Source organism: Lactuca sativa, chromosome 7 (assembly GCF_002870075.4).
Source record: "Lactuca sativa cultivar Salinas chromosome 7, Lsat_Salinas_v11, whole genome shotgun sequence".
NCBI lineage: Eukaryota > Viridiplantae > Streptophyta > Magnoliopsida > Asterales > Asteraceae > Lactuca > Lactuca sativa.
The window spans coordinates 207,670,240-207,693,212 of NC_056629.2; the positions used below are offsets into that span (position 1 = coordinate 207,670,240).

A 22,973-nucleotide genomic window follows, 5' to 3' on the forward strand; every position below is an offset into this window, starting at 1 on the left:
TTGAATTTTCTGATTTTTGTTTGATTTTAAAATTTTTAATTCTCCCCTTAAATTTGTGCATAGAGGAAAACTATGAACAAATTTAATAAAAACAAAAATATTTAGGATCAAAGTTTTTAGACAGCCTCAATCTGTTTATCGGTACCTCCCCCTTTGATGTAAGTCCCAAATTTGCTTGACGTATCAATCCGATTCAATTGATGGTGCGGAATCCCAATCAATCGGATGTTGCCAGATCAAAATAAAGAAGAATGAGAAGAATAATTAGATGAATCTAATTTATTGATGATATGAATGAAGATCCTTACACGAGATTCACACACACTCTCTTCTTCTCTCTAGTTTCTCTCTCTATCACACCTTGAGTTTCACACACTTAAGCTCCTTTCCTTCTGGCCGTACACTCTCACACAAATATGACCATCTAACATCTATATATATGGCACATGGGCCGTGAACACCCATTTTGGGCCGTGAACAATCCTAACCTCACACACCATATGGACTGAAAACCCAATTGCCTAGAAAAGCAAAGTATAAACCAAATTTTAGACCCAACATCCTTGGTTTTACTACTGATTGGATCTTGGGAGACTCTGATTTTAACTCATCTTTTTGGAATAATGATTTTGTAAACACTTTTATTAGTAATGGTTTGTTTTGGAAAGTTTAAATTTTGTTGAAATTTTTGGGATGTTACATGCCGGCTGGGGTTTTGACAACTTGGTTCACAAACTAAAAGTTTACTTATTAATAATATTTATTTTAACCACTTTACCAGTACAAAATTATGTTCATACATTGTTTTACCCCTCTTATACACATTCTTTCTATATTATTATTAATTATTATTATAGTATACTCTCTTATCTTTTCAAGGATATATAGCACGCGCTATAATGATTTTCCTATAATTTTTTATGGATTTTAAAAGTTAACCAATTAAAGTTGTTAACTTTTTAATTTGACAATGCTGTAGAGATGCATATCTACCCTCACATGGACTGGAATCAGGTCATGTAGTCCAAATATAAACTACACTTATACCTAATTACAACCCTTTACCTTATGTATTTTTATCCTTCTAGAACTTGATATGAGTTTTACAAGTTGAGGTCCGAGAGCAACTACAATTGGTATAGTTTAGTCGGCAGCTCTGAATATTTCTAGCTTAACAATTACGATTAGAGTTAAGTATCATGGTCCATAATGCGATTGAACTACATACATATACCTTTCTAATTTTCAAGACCTCAACTCGTTTGTACATTCCTATGATTTACTATGATTTTTACAAGATTGAAGTTGGTACAACGGACAGCCTAAACAAATGTCATTGTTGGATCGTATAGAATTGGAACTAGCTTAAGCACTTCAAAGATGAAAGGTAGCATACACTCATACCTTTCCATAGATATAAAGATCATGTAATTTGGACACTCCTACAATCTCATATGATTTTTGGAACATAGGGCCAAACTGCAGCAAAATTATAACTTTTGATTACTCTTTGGTTTACTTTATACTCAAACCATTAAGCACTTAATCCTTAGGCTTTAAACCAAAATTTCAGTGAATTAAGATTTCATGATAAGTAATTTTACGATGTATATTAATGATTCCATAATGGATTAGGAACTAGGTTAGAAATATGGCATAAAATTATACCTTTTACATAAAATCATTACTCAAAGCTAGGATAGGGTTAAGCTTCTAACTCAACCATTTAAGCACTTCACCAACATATTTAACGTTTAAAAAAGGAACACAACCTAGCAACCTATGAGTTGGTGGTGCAGGTGGAGGAATCTGGCATCCTAGGCTGCTGACGACGACTTAAACAAAGAAGAAGAAAGAAATCTGACAACCTAGGTGAAGAAATCTGACAGCCTTCGTGGATGCCGTGATGGGAGAGTTTGAGATGGTACACCCGATTTAGAGTCTAGAAGAACAACCCCAACACAGCCTACAATCGAGTTTGTTTTTGTCCCGCTTCTTCCTTGCTTCCTTTTTGTAACGACCATAAAATTCCAACCAATTTAAACTTTTTTTTAAGAACAACCCGATTTCATTAAATTATTACAAAAAGTTTTTCAATACAATTTATTTAGAGTATTCCTAGAATCACATCACAACATAAACATGAGGAGCGGTACGACCACGCCTTCGCCTTGCCACGGTCTCCTGAAAAACCTGAAAAACATTAAACCACAACTGTAAGCCCGAAAGCCTAGTGAGATATCCCCAAAATACCAACCACATATACCATAAACGCATAACATGCCACATCATATCCGATCACAGAACAACCATGCACTTCGGGTCTACTGTGTGACTGGTCCGCCGCACCGGCCAATAGTCCACCTGGTCCACCCTCCGAGTCTAGCCATATACATCGAGTCTGCAGTGTGATTGGTCCGCCCGCACCGGGCCTTCAATCCACCTGGTCCACTCTCTGAGTCTACAGTATGACTAGTCCGCCCGCACCGGGCATTCAGTCGGCCTGGTCCGCCCTCTTGGGGCCTACAGCCTATCCGGACCGCTCGCTGGGCCTTCGGGACAACCGGTCCGCCCTGGGTATCTTGGCCTACAGCACAAAGCAGGACCCGCCTCAACCCAACTCCATTCCAAACAACCATGTGCACATGAACATACAATCATATAACAATTCACAGTCAACAAGCCGATCTAACAGATCACATAACATATCATCATCCTAACCAGGATACCGACCTAACCGGTCACTAGCATAGCATCACTCTACATAACAGGATACCGACCTTAAACGGATCGCCTTTGATGTGTACCAAAAATGAATCACCAAAAATCTTGCACGGAAAAACAATCACGAAAAAGCCATAAAAATTTTCAATTTATGAAAACTTTTGACTTTTTGGGTGAAAGTTGCAAGATTTTTCAAAAACCGGGTAGAAATTGTCACTTTCTGAAACTTGCAGGGACCCGTTGCACCTAAAACAGTCAAATATGCGAAACTCTAGCCCATTTACGAAACCGGGCATAAAGCGTAAATTCGCACAAACTGCAGGGACTAGAACTGAAAATTCTGCAATTTCTTCAGCTTTATATCCATTTGTGAAGTTGGGTATTTGTTGCCAAAAATGCGAAACTGCAGGTACTCGTTTTGAAAATTTCTGCATGTTCTTCAAATTTGCGAAGTTGGGATACTTTTGTAATTTCGTGAAAAAATCAGGGATGCGAATCGACACATTTACTTTCTTCTACATTTGTTACCAAATTGCGAATGATAACAAACATTCACAGATGCAAACTTCATAGGGGTGAAGAATTCGCATCTCTATCCCCAAAACGTAAATGTGAAATCAATTTTAACTTCATATGCCAACTCAATTGAGATTTCTATATCCAAATGCAAACTTGACTTTGATCTCATATGCGAACTTAAAATTGAGACCCGGATGCGAAGTAAACCAACCATTGCAGATGCAATTTCAAATGCGATCCCAAAAAAAAAAAACAGCACACATCAAAGCCTTATGCGAACTGTAATTGATCGAACACAAATTCGCATCTTCCTTATCTCCATTGATTATTAGCAATTCAAGTTGTTCAATCAAACTTTTCAATTCCAAATCTTTGAAGAAATCGACCCATCTAATCTTCTAAATCCAAACACAGAGACGCTTCGTACATTCACCCCAAATTCTTTCCAAATCAAAATTATCAACAGAAAACAACCTTCGCTTGTTCATTCACGAATCGTGAATCCAGTAACAAACGATTCCAAAATCTTGATTCTCAACCTTCGTTCTTACAGTTCTTCCCAAATCAAAATCTTCACTCATTTTCAAAACAATCGAATACAATGAGGATTACAGATACCCAAACCATCGAAATCAAATCGTCAAATCTGATTAACCAAAATCGATTTCAACTTCAACCACAAGAACACAAAAAAAAAATCCTTGACCATCAGTCCTCGATCACGGAGAAATCGACTCTTAAAATCAGTTATCCAGTTCTTAATGACATCATGATCCTAATCGATTTTATGTTTAAAATCGATTCACACGACGAATTTAACAATCAAAAAGCATTGATTGTTAAGAATGATGATACAAAACCAAATTCATAAAAACAGAACTCAAGAACAATAGAACGTACAAACACTAAAAGCATACGAGTAAGAACGAACAAGATGAATGTGTTTCATATCGGATTAATGAATTCTATGGGCTTCAACAGTGAGATTCGGGAAAAAAATGGATTGATTAAACATTTTGGGCTCACAGTTTTAAAAAGATCGAATCAACCACTTTTGGGCTCAAACAAATAATGAAGAGTAATAAGAATTGGATTAAAGATTGGGCTCAAATCGGACTTATGAACAGTAAAAAAAAAATTTGTTTTAAGCTTTATCTTAAAAAAAATTGTTGGATCAACAAAGGGATAAAAACGAATTAGATCCAACGAAACAAATCGATCAAAAATGAAAAATGCAAAGCACTAATCGAAATCATGGATGTTTTGGAATCCATTTGAGAATTTGTGATACCTTTTTGACGAATCGAGTTCCATTTTCAATGAACGAATCAAATTTGGAAGATCTTGGCTCTTTTGTCGGAATGAGAAAATCTCCAAATCGAACATTGTACCACCCACCATGCGAGATGTACAACTCGTTCTTCGTGTTCTTCGTGTTCTTCAACGATCCAAGAACATCTTCAAAAGAACCACCAACACATTTGGGTTTTGACTTCAAATTCAATGCAACCTTTGGAGATTGTTGCTTTGGAACCCAAATTTGCTTCACGGATTTTGGCTTCACAACATTTGACGATTTTTGTGAGTAAACCCGCTTGTTCTTCCGATTCATCTTCTTCTTCTTTTTCTTTCTCATCTTTTTGCATCTTGAAGACTTGACTTCATGAACAAACCCACTTTCAACGACATGAACATTTTGAGTTTGAATCAAATCTTTTGGAGTTTGATATTTGTGAATTTCTTGAACCACCGGCTTCCGATAAGGAATCATTCCTTCAAACGAATCACAAGAACACAAAATATCATCGGTTTGAACTCCAATCGAGCAAAAAACTTTTCATCATGAAAATCAACTTGAACTCCTTTTTCTTGAACATCAAGAACATCACATTGAACTCCATTGTCAAGAACTTCAACAAACTTAAGTGCACGAAGATCATTCGGATTTTCAATTAGAGAAATGTATTTCTTATTGAACAAATCTCTTTCTTCTCCTTCTTTTTGATTTCTACTACGAACTAATATGGACAAGGAAATTTTATTCAATCATGCAATCTTACAAAGTGGTTGAAATACCAAGCTTCCATGATCATCCTTCAAACCTCCATAAGAAACCAAATTACCCCATGAAATCAATTTGCTTAACAACAACCCATAAAATTGATCTTCATTGACTTTGTATTTCACATATTTAATGATCACAATCCAAGAATCATATGGCAAACCCACCATGATCACAAAAACTTGAAGAATCTAGAGAGAGAAAGTGATTTTGAATGGGTTTTCTAGAAAGAGAAAGTGATACAAACAAGTATTCTAGAGAGAGAAAGTCGAATTATGGATCAAATCAAGGAAAAATTCGACTTCTAGAATACAAAAACACTCTCTAAACACGAAGATCAATGAACAATAAGAATCACCAAATCAAAATAGCCATCAAGGATCAATTCTTGATGAGATTCAAGAACACCCGCTCTGATACCAATTGTAGTGACAAAGAACATGGTTTGGCATGCGGAATTAAAGCTTGCACAACTGAACATGGTGATTTGGGTGATCAAGAGATGTATTGATTGTATATGGTGTTACAAAAAGGATTTAGATCTAGACTACATAAATAACACACACTTACACACTCACTTTTACATCTCTCAAGCACACCTGTGCAAGTGGACAAACCCACCTTATATAGAGGTGTTTACATGTCTCTCTCTCACTCTAACTAACAAATGGGTCTAAAGGCTAAAGCACCACATGCAAGTGGGTTTTACAAAAGTCAAACATTTACAAAGTCAATCATGAATAACTTTGCAACCCCAATAGTTTTCCTTTTCCACTTTTCCCATTAAGAGCTACAATCGATATTATCTTCGAAATGCCGTAACTCCTCTACTCTAAACCCGCTCCTGATAAAAGGACCAAAATTACCCTTCCTCTTAAATCTCAGGGACTCATAAATAAATACTTTAAGAACGGGGCGTTACAATTCTCCCCCACTTAAATTAGGCTTCGCCCTCGAAGCCTGCGGCAACTCGACTCCAGAACTTCTCCCGCAATGCACCACCTGGCCTTAACCAAACCAGGTTCCTTAAGACATACCCTTCGAAATCCGAAACTCAACCTCCCCTTTTCTTGTGGTGTTCTGACCACCGCCTCAAGCCGGCCACCGACTCCACCCTTTGATAACCACCCATATCAGATTCTACACTTATCAACCGAGTACCACTCCATGGCACTTTTCTCGATCTTGATCACAACAATCACTTAACTCTTACGAGCTATATATAACCCTGAACCACCGGGTTCCAGATCCGAGTCCAACTCTATCCATCCCATGCTGACAGAATGGCACATTCTTCAGCCTCAGAGCAACTCCCATGAGTTCTCCTCTTGCAATCGCATGCACATGCTGCACTAGCTCTAGCACCCTCGGGTTGGGAAAACCTGTCATACTGACGACACCTCCAAACATCCCCCAGGATGAATCACCACTACATACACAATTCCTTGATCAGAATCAAACTGGGAATCCAAGACTCCATCCCTGCACCCCTTCCGAGCCTCTTGGCTCTACACCCGCGGAATCCCTACCGCGACCTCAGCAGACATCCCATCCGGATGTGATTTCATACCACTGCCGCAATCATGCTGCTCCAAGACCATATGTGGATCACTCCAATCATAACTCTGCACTGCCGCTTTCACTTCCGTGAATTTACACTCCCTTATAGCATTACCTCTATCCATGCAACACACATGCCCTGAATCTGCTCGCAAGGACTCTCGAGTCCATGCACCATCTCCACTAATCAAGATCAATTCCTGGGGCCAGACCTTCTAATGCTAACACATTGCGACATACTCAACCCATTTCCTCGAACCGGCCTAACAATACCTGCAGAGTCTTCAGCATGACTGGACCGCCTTACCAAGCCTTCAGCCAATCTGGACCACTCTCAGAACCTTCAGCTAATCTGGACCACCCTCCAGGGCCTTCAGTCTGGCTGGACCATCCTTCGAGCCTTCGGCATGACTGGTACGCCTTCCGGCCTTCAGTCTATCCGGACCACTCAACTAGCATTCATCATTCCGAGTTGTCTCTCTAGGAAATCCTCCCATGCATATTGTTCTAGCCCTCTAGGGGTTCCGAACTCTATCTCCATCATACATACTCAATCCCGGCCTGATCCCAGGCCCTCCACAATCAAATACCCTTGGTCTGTATCCCGCCCCGCATGCCTGCCACTTACTCATACCAGCCTACACTCTTGGCTGACAGAACACTGCTGAATCCCAAACAGCTAAACAACCTCACATGCTCATCGATCTTTCGGAGAATTTTCCAATTCTCCCCCACTTATAGCACAGACTATCAACCACCAGTCGCCATCACCGACCTCCCTCAACAACCCTACACAACACAAACACTTACACGCGAACTGCGTCCCGAAAGCACAAACAACCTTCACAAAATCACATATCAACACTGATCATCCCGAGCTCGAACGAAACCCGATCTTCAGCTAACCCCTCCTCATACTGCAGATGCTACCCGACACTCAAAACAAACGCCCGATTCCACTAATAACCCTTATGAATGACAACCAACGAAATTCCCAACACTAACCCATAACCATACCATAACCCTCAAAGATCAACAAATCCCACACCGAAAACCACACAACGATACTAGCAGATAAACAATACTCCACAATAATCACAAGATAACAAGATATCAAGAAAGAAACATACCTGCAGCTGCATCCGGCACTGCTCTGACCTCCTCTGCTGTAAGCTGAAAAGCACGACCCTGAGCCCTTGGGGGCTCTGCTCCACCCTTACCTCCACCCGTGATCCTCAAAGTGGCCGGTGCTGGAGCCTGCACCAGTCCTGCAGCAAGCTGTGGACAGTTGACCCTCAAGTGCCCAACATGATGACAATGATAACAAATCCTCAAATCCCAAACCGGCACTGACTGCCAACAATCCCTCGCATAGTGCCCCTCCTTTCCGCACTTGCGACATGCACCACCGGACCTACAAACTCCGGTGTGACCCCTCTCACACTTCCCACAAGCGTGGCTGCTCTATCTCCCACCCTAAAATCAACGGTCTTGGACCGTTTCGGCGCCGGCTGCGACTGCACCGGAGCCTGCCTCAGCTCACGCAACTGCAACTCAATCTCTAACTCACGCTGCCGGGCGGCCTCCTGCAACTCCAACAAAGTCTCGCACCTCTGCGTAGACACAAACTGTCTAATATCTCTCTTGAGCATACTCAGATATCGGGACATCTGAGCCTGCTCCGAAGCGAACTCAGGGCAAAACATCGCCCTCTCAGTGAACATCCTGGTGATCTCAGTCACCAACTCCGAACCCTGCTTTAGCTCAAGGAACTCCTGATCCAATCTCTCTCTCTCAACCCGCGGAACATAACGAGTGCTGAACATCTCTCTGAACTGATCCCATGAAACCGCAACCCTCTGCGTATCCGAATATGACCCTGTGGTCAATCTCCACCAATCCTTCGCCCCGAGCCTCAATAGGTTCAGAGCACACCTTACCCTCTTATCAGCAGGGCATGAACACGTGAAGAAACACCCCTCCATGTCCGACAACCATCTCATAGCAACAATCGGGTCCTGAACTCCATCAAAGGTAGGAGGCTTCGTATTATCGAAGTCCCGATACTGAAAACCCCAACCAGCTCCTCCCCCTGTCGCTGCTACAGCCGTTGTAGCCGCTGCGGCAGCCGTCTCTGTGAGAGCTGCATAGCGCTCATCAAAATACTCAACCATGGCGGTCTTGATCGACCCAAACAGTTCTGGCAACTCAGCCCGGAACAACGCAGCAACCTCATCATGCAGGATCTCACGAATCCTTGCATCCAACTCGCATGTGCTCATCTGACCAATAACCTCGGGCGGTACTGACCCGCCCGGAACTCCCTCCCCTGCTCCCGATCCAGACCCGGATCCACTCCCAGCATGCCTCGGAATCTCCATACTGAAAAAAAAACACCACAAAATCTCAGACACTTCCCACTATCCCGGGAACCAACTCTCAACCCAACCCTAGAGGTCATGGTTTCCCTGATACACGTATGGGTCCTGTGCTTTCAGTAGTACGGGCCCATACTACCTTCCACACCTACCCATATTTGTATGAAGTACTACCACAACACCCTAGTGAAAACATACAAAACAAGCGCTCAACCCTCACTACTAGAGGAACACTGGAAATCTCCCGCAAGGAAACCCTAGGCTAACAGGCATCATACATCAGGCAACATTATCATGAAATCCTGAAGATCCTTAGCCTAGCACTAGCATGCTGCTCTATCAAAGCTCAAAAACAAATATCATGTATGGTATTTTGGGGTTACTTACTGGCTCCGGCTGATCGTACCTCCGCGTCCTCCTTTACCCATTTTGAAAACCATTTTAAATTCTCTTTTGAAAACCCTCCTGGATTTGAGACTGGAGTCACACGAGTGTTCCTCCAATTCACTCAAACCAAGGCTCTGATACCAACTTGTAACGACCATAAAATTCCAACCAATTTAAACTTTTTTTTAAGAACAACCTGATTTCATTAAATTATTACAAAAAGGTTTTCAATACAATTTATTTAGAGTATTCCCAGAATCACATCACAACATAAACATGAGGAGCGGTACGATCACGCCTTCGCCTTGCCACGGTCTCCTGAAGAACCTGAAAAACATTAAACCACAACTGTAAGCCCGAAAGCCTAGTGAGATATCCCCAAAATACCAACCATAGATACCATACACGCATAACATGCCATATCATATCCGATCACAGAACAACCATGCACTTCGGGTCTACTGTGTGACTGGTCCGCCGCACCGGCCAACAATCCACCTAGTCCACCCTCCGAGTCTAGCCATATACATCGAGTCTGCAGTGTGATTGGTCCGCCCGCACCGGGCCTTCAATCCACTTGGTCCACTCTCTGAGTCTATAGTATGACTGGTCCGCCCGCACCGGGCCTTCAGTCGGCCTGGTCCACTCTCCGAGCCTCGGCACGTCTGGTCCGCCCTCTTGGGGCCTACAGCCTATCCGGACCGCTCGCTGGGCCTTCAGGACAACTGGTCCGCCCTGGGTATCTTGGCCTACAGCACAAAGCAGGACCCGCCTCAACCCAACTTCAGTCCAAACAACCATGTGCACATGAACGTACAATCATATAACAATTCACAGTCAACAAGCCGATCTAACAGATCACATAACATATCATCATCCTGACCAGGATACTGACCTAACCGGTCACTAGCATAGCATCACTCTACATAACAGGATACCGACCTTAACCAGGTCTCTAATATATACCATCCTAGCTACCAGGATGCAAACATATCAAAGCAATAACATAACAACAAATACCCAGATCTCAATCCGATAAAGGCCGGCCTTGGTGCCTTAGACCCTGTTGATATAGTGAGGATAACTCACCTCGCGATTGCCGAAACTCTGAACTGAAGAATCAGATTCCCGAATCACCGACTCACCGAAACTCCCGAACTAGCCATCATAACAAAATAATCATTAGGCCAAACATACATCCACTTAATTGGGCCAAGGCCAAAGTCCAAATCTTCTACAAAGTCCAAATCTTCTACAAAGCCCAATATTGGCCCAATTTACTAAATTGGGCCCTCCGCACCCAATGGGCCTAGATCCAAGGTCCATAATAATAATTGGGACCAAAATACTCTATCCAAAATTTCCAGATATGGCTCATAAGTCCAACAGCCCAATAACAGCCCAAACTAAAAAGGCCCATATTGAAAATGCCATAGATGGGGTACGTTGGGCGTACCCCTTCTTGGTACGCTGGGCTTACAACAATGCTCGCAACATGGGATCGGGACACTGGCCCGCTACGCTGGGTGTACTCATAGGTTACGCGGGGCGTAACCTCACTGCTCAACAACACCACATAACGTCTTAATGGTTTAAGCTCTTAAGCCCAAACTTCAGATCCTTAGGCCAAATATGCCTAAGATTCATAAAGTCTCAAACTTTATCACTTGGGACGTCCATAAAGCTCTTAATCCAAGGTCTTAATCCATTAAGACCCACATATCTCACACATGGAACAACCACAGCCCTTGGGACCTTATTTTTCTCACTCAAGACCTCTCCAAAGGTCTGAAAGGACAAATAATCTCGACCAACTAAAAACATGCATCAAGATGAGGACTTTTGGGACAAGAATGGTGTCAAAGCTTCACAACACATAGATCTACACAATATGAATGTCAAGTAATAAGCTTTATACCTCAAATAGGCTCCAAAGGATGATGTCTTTCCAGATCTATAAGCTCCAACCGTTCCACTCCTTCTTTGCCAACTTCTCCTTTCTTCCTTTATGCTTTCCTTTGCTAATCCAAGCTTTCCAAGACAAAACACACCCAACAATGGAGGTGGGACGGCTATCTAGGGTTTCTGAGGTTAAGAGAGTGCGTATGGAGGCTAAGGATGAAGCCTTTATGTTCCTTATATAGTGGTTGCCCTTAAAATTAGGGTTTTGGGATTCTGAGAGTACGTTGGGCGTACCTCTAGTACGCTGGGCGTACTCGACTATGCACCCGCGTTCATTCACCCAATTACGCTGGGCGTAACCCAGCCTACGTTGGGCGTACCCAGCATATCCCTTTTCTTCATACTTGGTTTTCCTTTTCCACTTTTCCCATTAAGAGCTACAATCGATATTATCTTCGAAATGCCGTAACTCCTCTACTCTAAACCTGCTCCCGATAAAAGGACCAAAATTACCCTTCCTCTTAAATCTCAGGGACTCATAAATAAATACTTTAAGAACGGGGCGTTACACTTTTTCTCCAGACACCTTTCCTTCCCCCGATCTCTTTTCTTGTAGCCAAAGCAAAACACACACACACACACATAATGGGGAAAAACTAGGTCTGTGTATGATGCAAATAGAGGGGCTAATAGAAGGGCCAAAAAATTTTGGGCCGCATGGTCTTGTATGCAGCAAAAGAAAGGCATGAACTATGTATATACTTTCCCAACTTTGACATATTTGGTCCCTTGCTCCCTTAATCCTACAATTTATGTTTTTAAGTGGCCATTTTTAGTCCATAAGGTTTATTTAATCATAACATGCATTATTATAGTTCATTATATTTATTTTATATATTTATTAATCCAACCTAAAACTATCATTATTATTATTAATTCTTAAAGATCTAAATCCTTAATTTATGATAAATAATCGAATAATGAAAAACGGGGCGTTACAATTAGGTGAATATTACATGATAGTTTATTGTTAACATGGTATAAGCACATATGGATATTACATAATATATTATCTTGATATGATATATTTGTGTGTGAAGTTATATTAATATATTAATATTACATTGTATATATTTAGTTTATTTGGTATATTCAAATGTGGAACTTACATTATATGTTTTGTTTATACGGTATATTCATGTATGGAGGTATATTCACATGTGACTATTGTATAAAAGTTATATTTAAAATATATTATGTAATATTCACATGTGAATATACAATGTTAACAAAAAATATCATAAAATATTCACATATGATTATACCATGTAAAAAAAATTATACATTCACATATGAATCAATATATACTTATTGAGAGGAGAAAGTAAATATAATTTTTATCATTACATGTTACTGGTATATTTACATGTGAATGTTACTGGTATAGTAACATGTCAATTATTATTTTTAGATTTACATGAGACTATTACATGGTATATTTGTTAATATATTCTCTTGATATGGAATATTCATGTATGAAGTTATATCTACATATGAATATTACGTTACACTTTCAATTTATTTGGTATATTCAAATGTGAATCTTATTACATGTTTGTTTATATGATATATTCTCACATAGAGGTAGATTCACATGTGAATACTATATAAAACTTATATTTACATATGAATATACCATGTATATTCATATGTGAAAACATCATATCATATTAACATGCGAAAACACCATATTATATTCACAAGTGAATATAACATATAACATTCACATAAAAATATACATATAATATTCACATGTGAAAACACCATATAATATTCAAGACAACTATTGAAATCTAGCAAAGTTTTCCAAAGTTTTTTTTTTTTAAGTTTATTTAACAAAATATGGTTCAACAAACATTCATCACATGATATAAAATTTGAGAGCATCCAAATCGACTTCTCATGATAATAGCAAAACAATTTGACTCTATAATACTTAAAAAAAATTAAAATACCAAACAAGCTAGGTCTAGTAACCCTAGTAGTGAGCTCGGAAGGTACATTAGATCCAAAATTTTTGGCACATATAAGTATATAAGAGTTTGAGAATCTAGATGACCTATGATGTACTAACCGTCCAAACTTTTACGATAACTTCGAAATCCGTTTTTTTTGTTAATGGCATGGTTATGTAACCTAAAAGAACAAAATTTACCCCTTTGTCGGTAGAAGTGTTCATATGCTTGAAACACTATTTCAATGATGTGAAATGAATACATAATGTTTCACCACTTGAAGTTGAATTGTTGAGAGTTGAACAAAAAAATTCACGGTGAAGAAATAGTGATAGGAATAACGGTATCACTTAATATAAAAGAGCTTGTTTATGAGAATAATTATGTAACATGACCAAAGAGGACTAAATCCAAACAAAAAATTGTTAATAAACGACGGTTACAGACAATCAAATCAAGAACGACAATGCTTATATTTTTATCACTGTTTTTATGTTTCAATATGTATTTTTTGGTGTATTATTTATTTTTCATGAACTAAAAAAAAAAAAAAAAAAAAACATTGAATTGCTTAAAAATCCGCATCGCTGTGAGCACCTCAATTCTTCCCAATTTCGTCGGGTTTTTTCAAATCGGTTACATTCCAGTCCGATCTCGGTTTCTATAAGGGTAAGTATTGTTCGGCTTGAACCGAATTGAAACCAATCCGTTTCCTGGATTGTTCATAACCGAATCGGTTTTAAAACCGGTCCGACTTCTCAGAAAAATCCGACTTTTGCGTCCTCTAGCATAAATAATCCGAATAGTGTGTGCAAAAAAAATCCGACTTGGGCCTTGATAGCCTGGAGGCCCATTAGATTTACCAAAAAAATGGTCTGCACTTGCATTCTCCCACCCACTTGTGCGGACGGTTCCCCAAATTGAAATCGCAAACGCAGAGTCGGCTCTTTCAAATTCCCTTTATCGTCGAAGTTCTTGCACCGAAATTGGAAAAATGAGGGAATTGAATGAGTAAGTTGCTGTGAATGAGCTCTTTTTTGTAAATTATTTATAGGCTAGGTGATTGTAGTTAATTGAAGGGATAAAGAAAAAAAACTAGAAGATGAGCGTCGTAGATAAAGAAAGCATCGAAGTGATCGCGCAGAGCATCGGCGTTGGAAATTTGTCGCCGGATGTCTTGCCTTCTCTAGCCGCCGACATCGAATACCGTGTTCGCGAGATTATGCAGGTTGATTATGCGAATGCCGTCAATTTTGTTTGTAAAATTTTCATGCTTTAAGTTTCAATGCGTGAACTGTTGATGATCAGTACTGAATTCATATTCATATTCGAATTTATGCAATTGTAGGAGGCTATAAAATGTATGCGGCATGCAAAGCGAACTGCTATGACTTCAGATGATGTGGATACTGCTCTTGATCTAAGAAAAATGGAGGTATTTTATGGTCTCCGTTGAATGGTTTTGCAGCTGTATTTTATTCTTCCAATCTTGTATGATATGATTATGTTTGATGATGGGGTGACATTTTAGGTTATTAGTACCGAATGGGATTTAGGCAATGCTAAGTATTATGGGTCATGTGGTGTGGGCTAGTTTGATCCATAACTGCATCTTGTGGTTTTGGTTTTGGTTTTGGAGGGTTACAATTACAATTGTAGCAGCTCTAGTGTAAGTACAGGTCCTAAGAGGCCTAAGGCCCCTAAGGTTAGGTTTAGGTCCTGAGAGGCCCTAAAATATATTGTTGACTTACTCCCTTTTAACTTTTGAGGAATGTGATATGGCTGTTCAGGATTCCATGGATTGCTTATAAGTTATAAATTAAAGTTTGTGTAGCTCTAGCATGCCATTCGTGAAAACTATAAAAAGTGTTGGTGATTTTAGACTTTCAGTTTGAGTAACTGGAGTGGAATTTACATAAGTGAAGTGCCAAAGGGGATTTAGGCTATGAGCTAATAGAAGGTAGGTGTATAAGACTAGATTGATCCCAATTCCCAGACACAACAAATGATGGGGTCAACACTACAGGCAGATTTAGACTGCAAAATGTAGTGTGGAAAACCTTTAAAGTTTAGGCCAATTTTAGGGTATTAGTTTGGGACTAAAAAAACCGACCAACTCAGTTTATGACTTAGAATTAGGCTGACTTGGGGCTCAGTCAACTTCAAGCTTCAAGCTGATTGGGACAGTATATACCACAAGTACCTGATTCTTATCCACTCCACTTGTGGGTAATTCTGGTATAAATATACCATAACATGAATCTAGTTTTGTTCTTCAAGTTGTGTGCCTAACTAATCTTTTGGATTATCCCACAACTGATTTTGTCATACTCCTACCCAGGCATAGGGTCAAAATACAGTTCAAGTAAACTAGGAAAGTGAAAATACATCATCCTATCAGTATCACCATTCACCACACACCCTATATCTGATTGTAACAAAAACTAGGGTTTTATTGCATTTCTTGGTACTTATTTTCTCTAAGCACACTTATTAATCTCCTCCGTGCCTAGAATTATACTCCGACTTGTATATGGTGTGGGGAATTGCTCTTACTGCATAGAATTTTTTATTTATTTATTTACTATGGTTATAACGTTCTTTTCTGTTCTTGTTCAAGTGACGTATATTCGACTTCAGATTGATATTAATGATCTGGCTATGTTACCATATGATAATGATATGTGTCTCACTCTCATCTCAGCCAATATATGTTGCATCTGGAAATTCTTTGCGATTCAAAAGAGCTGCCAGACATAAAGATTTATTTTACCTTGATGAAAAGGATGTAGAATTTAGAGAGGTAAACGACATGTCATTCTTAGAAGTTAGAACAGTATAGTATAGTTGACTTTTGACTTTTGACTAAAAATATTAATATTTCATTCAGGTGATTGAAGCCCCCCTCCCAAAAGCACCTTTAGATACTGCAGTTGTGAACCACTGGTTGGCTATCGAAGGCGTACAGCCTGCTATTCCCGAGAACCCTCCACTAGAAGGTAAATAACTAACAATTATTATTCACCACTAAAATGATCTATAAATCAGTATTTGACTTTTGACTTTTGACTTTGACTGCAGCACTTTTGACTCCAGTTGATAATAAGAACAAAGAAGATGGGATTGGGACTGGGGACAATAATAATAAAAGTCCTGTGAAACATGTGCTATCGATAGAGCTTCAGCTTTACTTTGAAAAGATCACAGACCTGACTGTAACCCGGTCAAACTCAGTCATCTTTAAGAAAGCACTGCTGAGTTTGGCGAGGGATGCAGGACTCCATCCTTTGGTTCCTTATTTCATATATTTTGTTGCTGAAGAGGTAGTCCACCATTTTCACTATGCTTAATACCAGTTAAGTTAAGTTAACCTAACCATGTCTGATGATATCAGGTGACCCGTAATTTGAACAACTTCCAGCTTCTTTTTGCTTTGATGAGGCTTGTGCGGAGCCTTGTACAGAATCCACACCTGCACATGGAACCGTATCTGATCCAGCTCATGCCATCTGTGATGACGTGTCTTGTTGCAAAAAGCCTAGGAGGAGATAATAATAACCACTGGGAACTCAGAAACTTTACAGCCAACCTGGTGGCTTCCATATGCAGAAGGTTTGGTCATGGGTATCATAATCTTCAGTTACGTGTCACCAGGACACTTGTTGATGCTTTCATGGACCCTGCAAAAGCATTGACCCAACATTATGGTGCTATCAAAGGGATTACTGCCCTTGGCTCAAGCGTGGTGCGTCTGCTTTTGCTACCAAATCTTGATTTGTATTTACAGTTTATACAACCAGAAATGCACCTTCACAACAAGAATGCCAATGAGGTCCATGGGGCCTTGATGTGTGCTGCTGGTTTATGTGTTTACAATCAGCTTAAGATGATTCCCAATCTGCTTTCTCCACCAACACATACCAATGGAAAACTCCTCAATCCAACAAGTACTACTCATTAATTAATTAATTAATTATACTCTTTTATGCTCTCTTTGTTTTATCATCATATGTTTGTTTGAAAACTTGTGTTATTTGATGATGTTAAGATAAACGCAAGGCCGGGGGAAACAACTTGATGATGGAACAGGCAGTTAAAAAGGCAGCAACAGGTGAGAGTTTGGTGAAGGTGGAGATGCAAGGGGGTGGAAGTGGATTTTCGATAACTCGAGGGGGGTCTTCTGATGTATTACCAACAAGGTTTATGGGTAATGAGAATATCCCAGGGAGCAGTGCGAGTGCGAGTGCAAGTATGAGGAGGGATAGGTTTGGTGCTAATATACAAACATCATCACTGGCTGTGTCACGTGCATGGAAGAAGGAAGTAAATGCTGGACATTTGCTTCCAAAACTATTTCATCTTTTTGGTGAAAGCATGCTTCCCTTTGTACCTTCCCCAGAATTGTGTAATATATTCTTATGATTGTAAATTCATAACTACAACTGAATTATCATTATGAAGTGATTGCAAAATGTAACCAAATCAAACCTGTTTTCATTTGAAGTGAGCTTTTTCATTCACGTAAAAAGTACTTGCTACACATCCTCAAAATAAAAATAAAAAAATAACAATCACATCAACAACATTTGATTTGAAACATAAGAAAGTGAAAAACTCAAAAGAAGATTTTCCTAGGGCGAGATGGGGTAGGATTTTGTGTGGTGAAGGAGGATTTAGGAGAGATAGAAGGTTGTGTGGATTCTTGATTTCTATCAACAAGCTTTGCTCCTCTGGGATCAGCCAGGAGTGATTTCTGAAACGACTGTGCAAATCCAGTGGCAACAATCGTGACATGAATCTCCCCATTATATCTCTCATCCACAACAGCCCCAAATATAATGTTGGCTGAAGGATCTGCTAGACTTGTTACAACCTGACAAAAAACCAAACCACATTCATATATTCTCATTCGATTAATCAAGCAACTACAGGGTATATATTTATAGAAGAAAATCATTACCTGAGACACCCTATTGACTTCTTGAAGAGTTATGTCCTTCCCTCCAGTGATATTGTAAACCACTCCTGTGGCAGATTGGATTGAAGAACCGATGAGAGGAGCAAGTGTTGCTTGTTCAGCTGCTTCTTCAGCTCGGTTTTTACTAGAGGAAACTCCCACACCAAGCATTGCAGTTCCAGAGTCTTTCATCACTGCTTTCACATCTGCAAAATCCACGTTCACAAGCCCAGGTATCTGCACAAAACATCATCATATGCTGCTACTTAAAACATAATAATACGAGTTTAATCACACTCACTCACCGTGATTATATCTGAAATGCCTTGAACGCCTTGACGGAGTACATCATCAGCAAGAAGAAAAGCATCCTGAAGGGGTGTCTGCTCATCAGCAATATCCAGTAAGCGGTCATTTGGGATTACTATAAGTGTGTCCACATTCCTTTGCAGCTTCTCAATAGCTTCCAAAGCCTGATAGATAGAATAAGACATGATAAGTGATAACACATTCATTAATCATTATAATGGGTTTTGTATCACCTGCCTGGACTGATCTTTTGCGTCCTTCAAAGCTGAAGGGGTAGGTTACAACACCAACGGTGAGATATCCTGCTTCTTTTGCTATCTGGGCCACCACTGGAGCAGCTCCAGATCCTGTCCCACCTCCCATTCCTGCTGTTATGAACACAAGATCTGATCCCTTGAGAGCATTTCCGATTGCTTCCTTTGATTCCTCTGCAGCCTGTTCCCCCAACATCGGATTCCCACCCGTACCTGAACCCATCAACAACATCATCAACAACATGTACATCATCATATAAACACAAACCTTATCCTCCAACTAGAAAGAAGCAGACCAAGTCCACGAGTCAAAAGCTCTCCGATCTGAATTGGGTTCTCTGCAACAGACTGGAAAAGCGCTTGAGAATCCGTGTTTATGGCGTAAAAATCAACACCCTAAAGTTCATCAAATCAAATCTTGTTAAGGAAATCATCCCTCACATATCCAGGATTATGCACAAACGATAACTGTTTTTTCTTTAATGAACGAAAGACAAATCTCTTGAATGATAAAATTTAATGTAATTTAAACCTGTACATAACACATTTTTGAACAATGGATATTATAATATTACTCTTTTCAATTCGAAAGACATATAAGATGAATCTGAGAGAAGAATTATCGGTTTCGAGAGACACCTGCAGCCCGCTACCAATCATGCGGTTAACGGCATTGTTGCCGCCGCCGCCGACACCGACAACCTTAATCTTTGCAGACTCCATTGAGGCAAAAGAACAGCATACGGCGGAACGACGACGTACACGAGCCCTAGGTGAGTCACATGCTTTCAAGAAGAAGGGAGAAAGCGGACATCCGGTGGAGATTGAGGAGGAAGACGACGGTAACTGGGTTACGTTGGTGGCGAACTGAAGAAGCGTTCGTGTGGCCATGGATGTTTCTGAAGGACGGTGAAGGTAGTAAAGTTAGAAATATGGCTGCCTCTACCTCTACACTACTTTGGGAAAGATGATGACAACGTGGGTCGGGTGTTTTAGGGCTTTAAGCATTTTCCTCTTTTGTTCTTTTGTTTTAAAGTAGCCAAAATTCATCCCAAGATATTTTTGAAGTTTGTATTCAAATAATAGCAATTATAAAACTTATTTACCAAATAAAAATGAAAAAAAGCAACCACATCTTTTGAACGAGTTCGATTTGGATACTGAAATCTTAATGTAACATTCATTTTTCAGGTATAAATCTATGGATATATTTTTTTTTTTAATCAAGTTTGAGACGTAGGGTTTTCAGCGTACCACGACAGGAACAATAGTATGTCGCGAAACGGCCACGTTACTTAAGTAGGGGCGCGGTCAGGTATGGATCGCAGCGCGGTGTCGACTAGATTCAAAACTCTATGTCTCGGGCCTTGGGCTCTATTTAAGGGTGCTAACTTTTAAAGTTCGTTATTTTCTCAAGCCACCATCTTCAAAGTGCAAACCCTAGCCCCCTTAGTGTTCTTGGTGTAGTGTGTGTGTGTGTGTGTGTGTGTGTTTGGAGCTTTTGGTGGAGTTTACTGAGTAAGAAGTGTGTGGAAGAGAGTAGAGTGAAGATCCAGAAGTTGTGCAACCTTCTCCTCAACTCGGAACTTTGTAAGTATAAAAAAAAAATCTTTGTTTTCTTGATTACCATGTATAGATTTAGGTTTAGATGATGTTTTGGTTGTCTTTTGTCCTTTTAGATTATGATTTCTTGGAGTTTGGAAACTCTAGGTGATTGATGTTGTCTTAGACTCACTTCTGGACTATCCTCATGCTTGAGAGTCGAGTTCTTGTCCCCTTTCCAAGCCATGCATAGTCTTTTGGTCATTTTAGGTCATTTTGAGAGCCAGGGCTTATGGTCTTGCTTGTCTGAACCAAGGGAAGATATAAAGTTGGAAACTTCATCCATTCAATTTATTAGACGAAACAGATCTTAAAAATCGAAATCTAACATCCGAGATGTATTTTTTGTCATTTGTTTTTTATGTAACATAAAGATAGTCTGAAACATGTCTGAAATAATCCATATGTTTGATAACTTCTAAAAATAGTTTAAAAGCTAAAATTATATTTTTGCCATTTTAATAATATCCTTTATATTTGATATATAATTTTATTTTTCATTTAAAAAGGAAAATAAAACCATGAATGCTAATGTTTTAATGTTAATGTAACTAATTTATATTCAATTTCTAACAATGTCATGAGACTGTCTTAATAGTTTAACATGAAATGGCTTAACGATTTGCAGTGGTAATCTATGATGCACGGAAACTCCTCTTAGGTTCACGTTCCCGTTTCGGAAACTCCATGGAAACGGATACACCCCAGAAACACCATAGAAACGTTTCCTTGAAGTATTTGGTAGTAAGGAAACGTATCGACAAAGTTTCTGTAACACTCGATGTGACATCCCTAAAATCATGGCCAGAAAAGACCGGTTTGTTTATGCTTTGTTTAAAAATCAGAGTTACATTTTAAATGAAAGTGTTGCGGAATTTGTCCTAAAACAAAATATGATAAAGATTTATCAAAAGCATTTCCATAGAAATATATTTCATTAAAAGACTTGGGATGTCATGTTCGTACAGATCAAAAGCATAAACAGTACAATATAAGCCTTACTATATTATTTCATATCTACAGGCCTATATCCGTAATCCCTCGTCCAACATCATATATATGCTCAAGCGCCACTACCTGTAATACATAAAACTGAGTGGGTCAGGCTTGGGAGCCTGGTGAGCACATAGGGTTTTCAACCCACAATAAATAAGTTTATTAATTTCATCAATCAACAATAACCCGATTACCCGTTCCCGTTATCCTCACTTTACGTCCCTAAACACCTATTATAAGGGACCTAGCCTAAGGATCATCATCGGGACGGACACTACTGCTAAGGGGATTCCTCAGCAATAAATGTCCTAAAGGCAACCATGTGGGGGATGGAGTACACCGGTGAACACATCGTTCACAAACACCTACAGGTTGCGAGCCTGCTAGTGTTCCACTGGACTGTCTAGAAGAGTCCGTGGTCGTCATCCATACTCCGCTAGATGACATAATCAACAACATCAACATCGAGGCCTCTCATCATTTTATCACACATCACCTATTACATCTACCCAAGGTTCTAAAAGGCGTGAGGCGTGGCGTGGCGGCAAGGCCAAGCCTCAAGCTTAATGAGTTATGGCGAGCCATGGCGTTTTTCAAGGCGTGATGTAAGGCGGCGATTTTGTATTAATTTATAATTATATTACCGCATAAATATAAACTTATATCAAATATACCTAGTTTTTAGAAGTGTTATATCAACAACTAATAACAGAAAGTTAATAAAAAACACAATATTTGTATGTCCGACTAGAAAAGGTATAAAAAAGAGCAAAAAAACGTGTCTCAAACGAAAAAACACGCGCCATAACACGCCATAACGCGCCATGGCACGCCATATCACGCCTTGCCACGCGCCACGCCTAACAGCAACGTTATGAAGCTTTTCGTAACGGCGACGCCGCGCCTCACGCCATGGCGCGCCTTGGCGCCCGCCATGACGCGCCTTTTAGAACACTGCATCTACCCATGTTTTACCCCAACATTTTCGTAGATATAAAATACATATATAGTTTAAATCATTGAAAACATGTATAACAACGTTCATCCAACATAGATAGCAAGTATTCAGATAATATGCACACATAGCACGTAATTTATATAAAATACTTCATATCTATGTGTAAGCTGCAAGTAACTATGCACTCACCTGAAAGGTGGTGACTCAGCACTCGGACAGCGCTTCGGTACTCTCAAAACGATTTTCCTTCAATAAAATCTAGTACCAATACCACTAGGGTTTAGTCTAACGATAATCGCGATTAATTAATAGTCTAGCTATTATTATTATTATACAAGCGTTAATAACAC

At 39.6% G+C, this 22,973-nt stretch overlaps 2 protein-coding genes across 2 annotated transcripts; one reads left to right on the forward strand and one right to left on the reverse strand.

The window, feature by feature from the left end:
• The first annotated feature begins 14,430 nt into the window (after window positions 1–14,430).
• Window positions 14,431–18,050, forward strand: LOC111895203 (transcription initiation factor TFIID subunit 6). Its single transcript, XM_023891580.3, has 7 exons — window positions 14,431–14,775; window positions 14,896–14,982; window positions 16,252–16,350; window positions 16,438–16,546; window positions 16,629–16,870; window positions 16,942–17,494; window positions 17,596–18,050. The coding sequence occupies exons 1-7, from the start codon at window positions 14,650–14,652 to the stop codon at window positions 17,967–17,969; spliced, it is 1,590 nt and encodes a 529-aa protein (XP_023747348.1). The 5' UTR covers window positions 14,431–14,649; the 3' UTR covers window positions 17,970–18,050.
• On the reverse strand, window positions 18,022–20,071 carry LOC111896109 (cell division protein FtsZ homolog 1, chloroplastic). Its single transcript, XM_023892414.2, has 6 exons — window positions 19,707–20,071; window positions 19,364–19,463; window positions 19,051–19,280; window positions 18,810–18,977; window positions 18,508–18,741; window positions 18,022–18,420 (listed from the first exon to the last, which is right to left on the reverse strand). Exons 1-6 carry the CDS (start codon window positions 19,956–19,958, stop codon window positions 18,163–18,165), a joined length of 1,242 nt encoding a protein of 413 aa, XP_023748182.1. The 5' UTR covers window positions 19,959–20,071; the 3' UTR covers window positions 18,022–18,162.
• Between the last annotated feature and the right edge of the window lie 2,902 nt (window positions 20,072–22,973).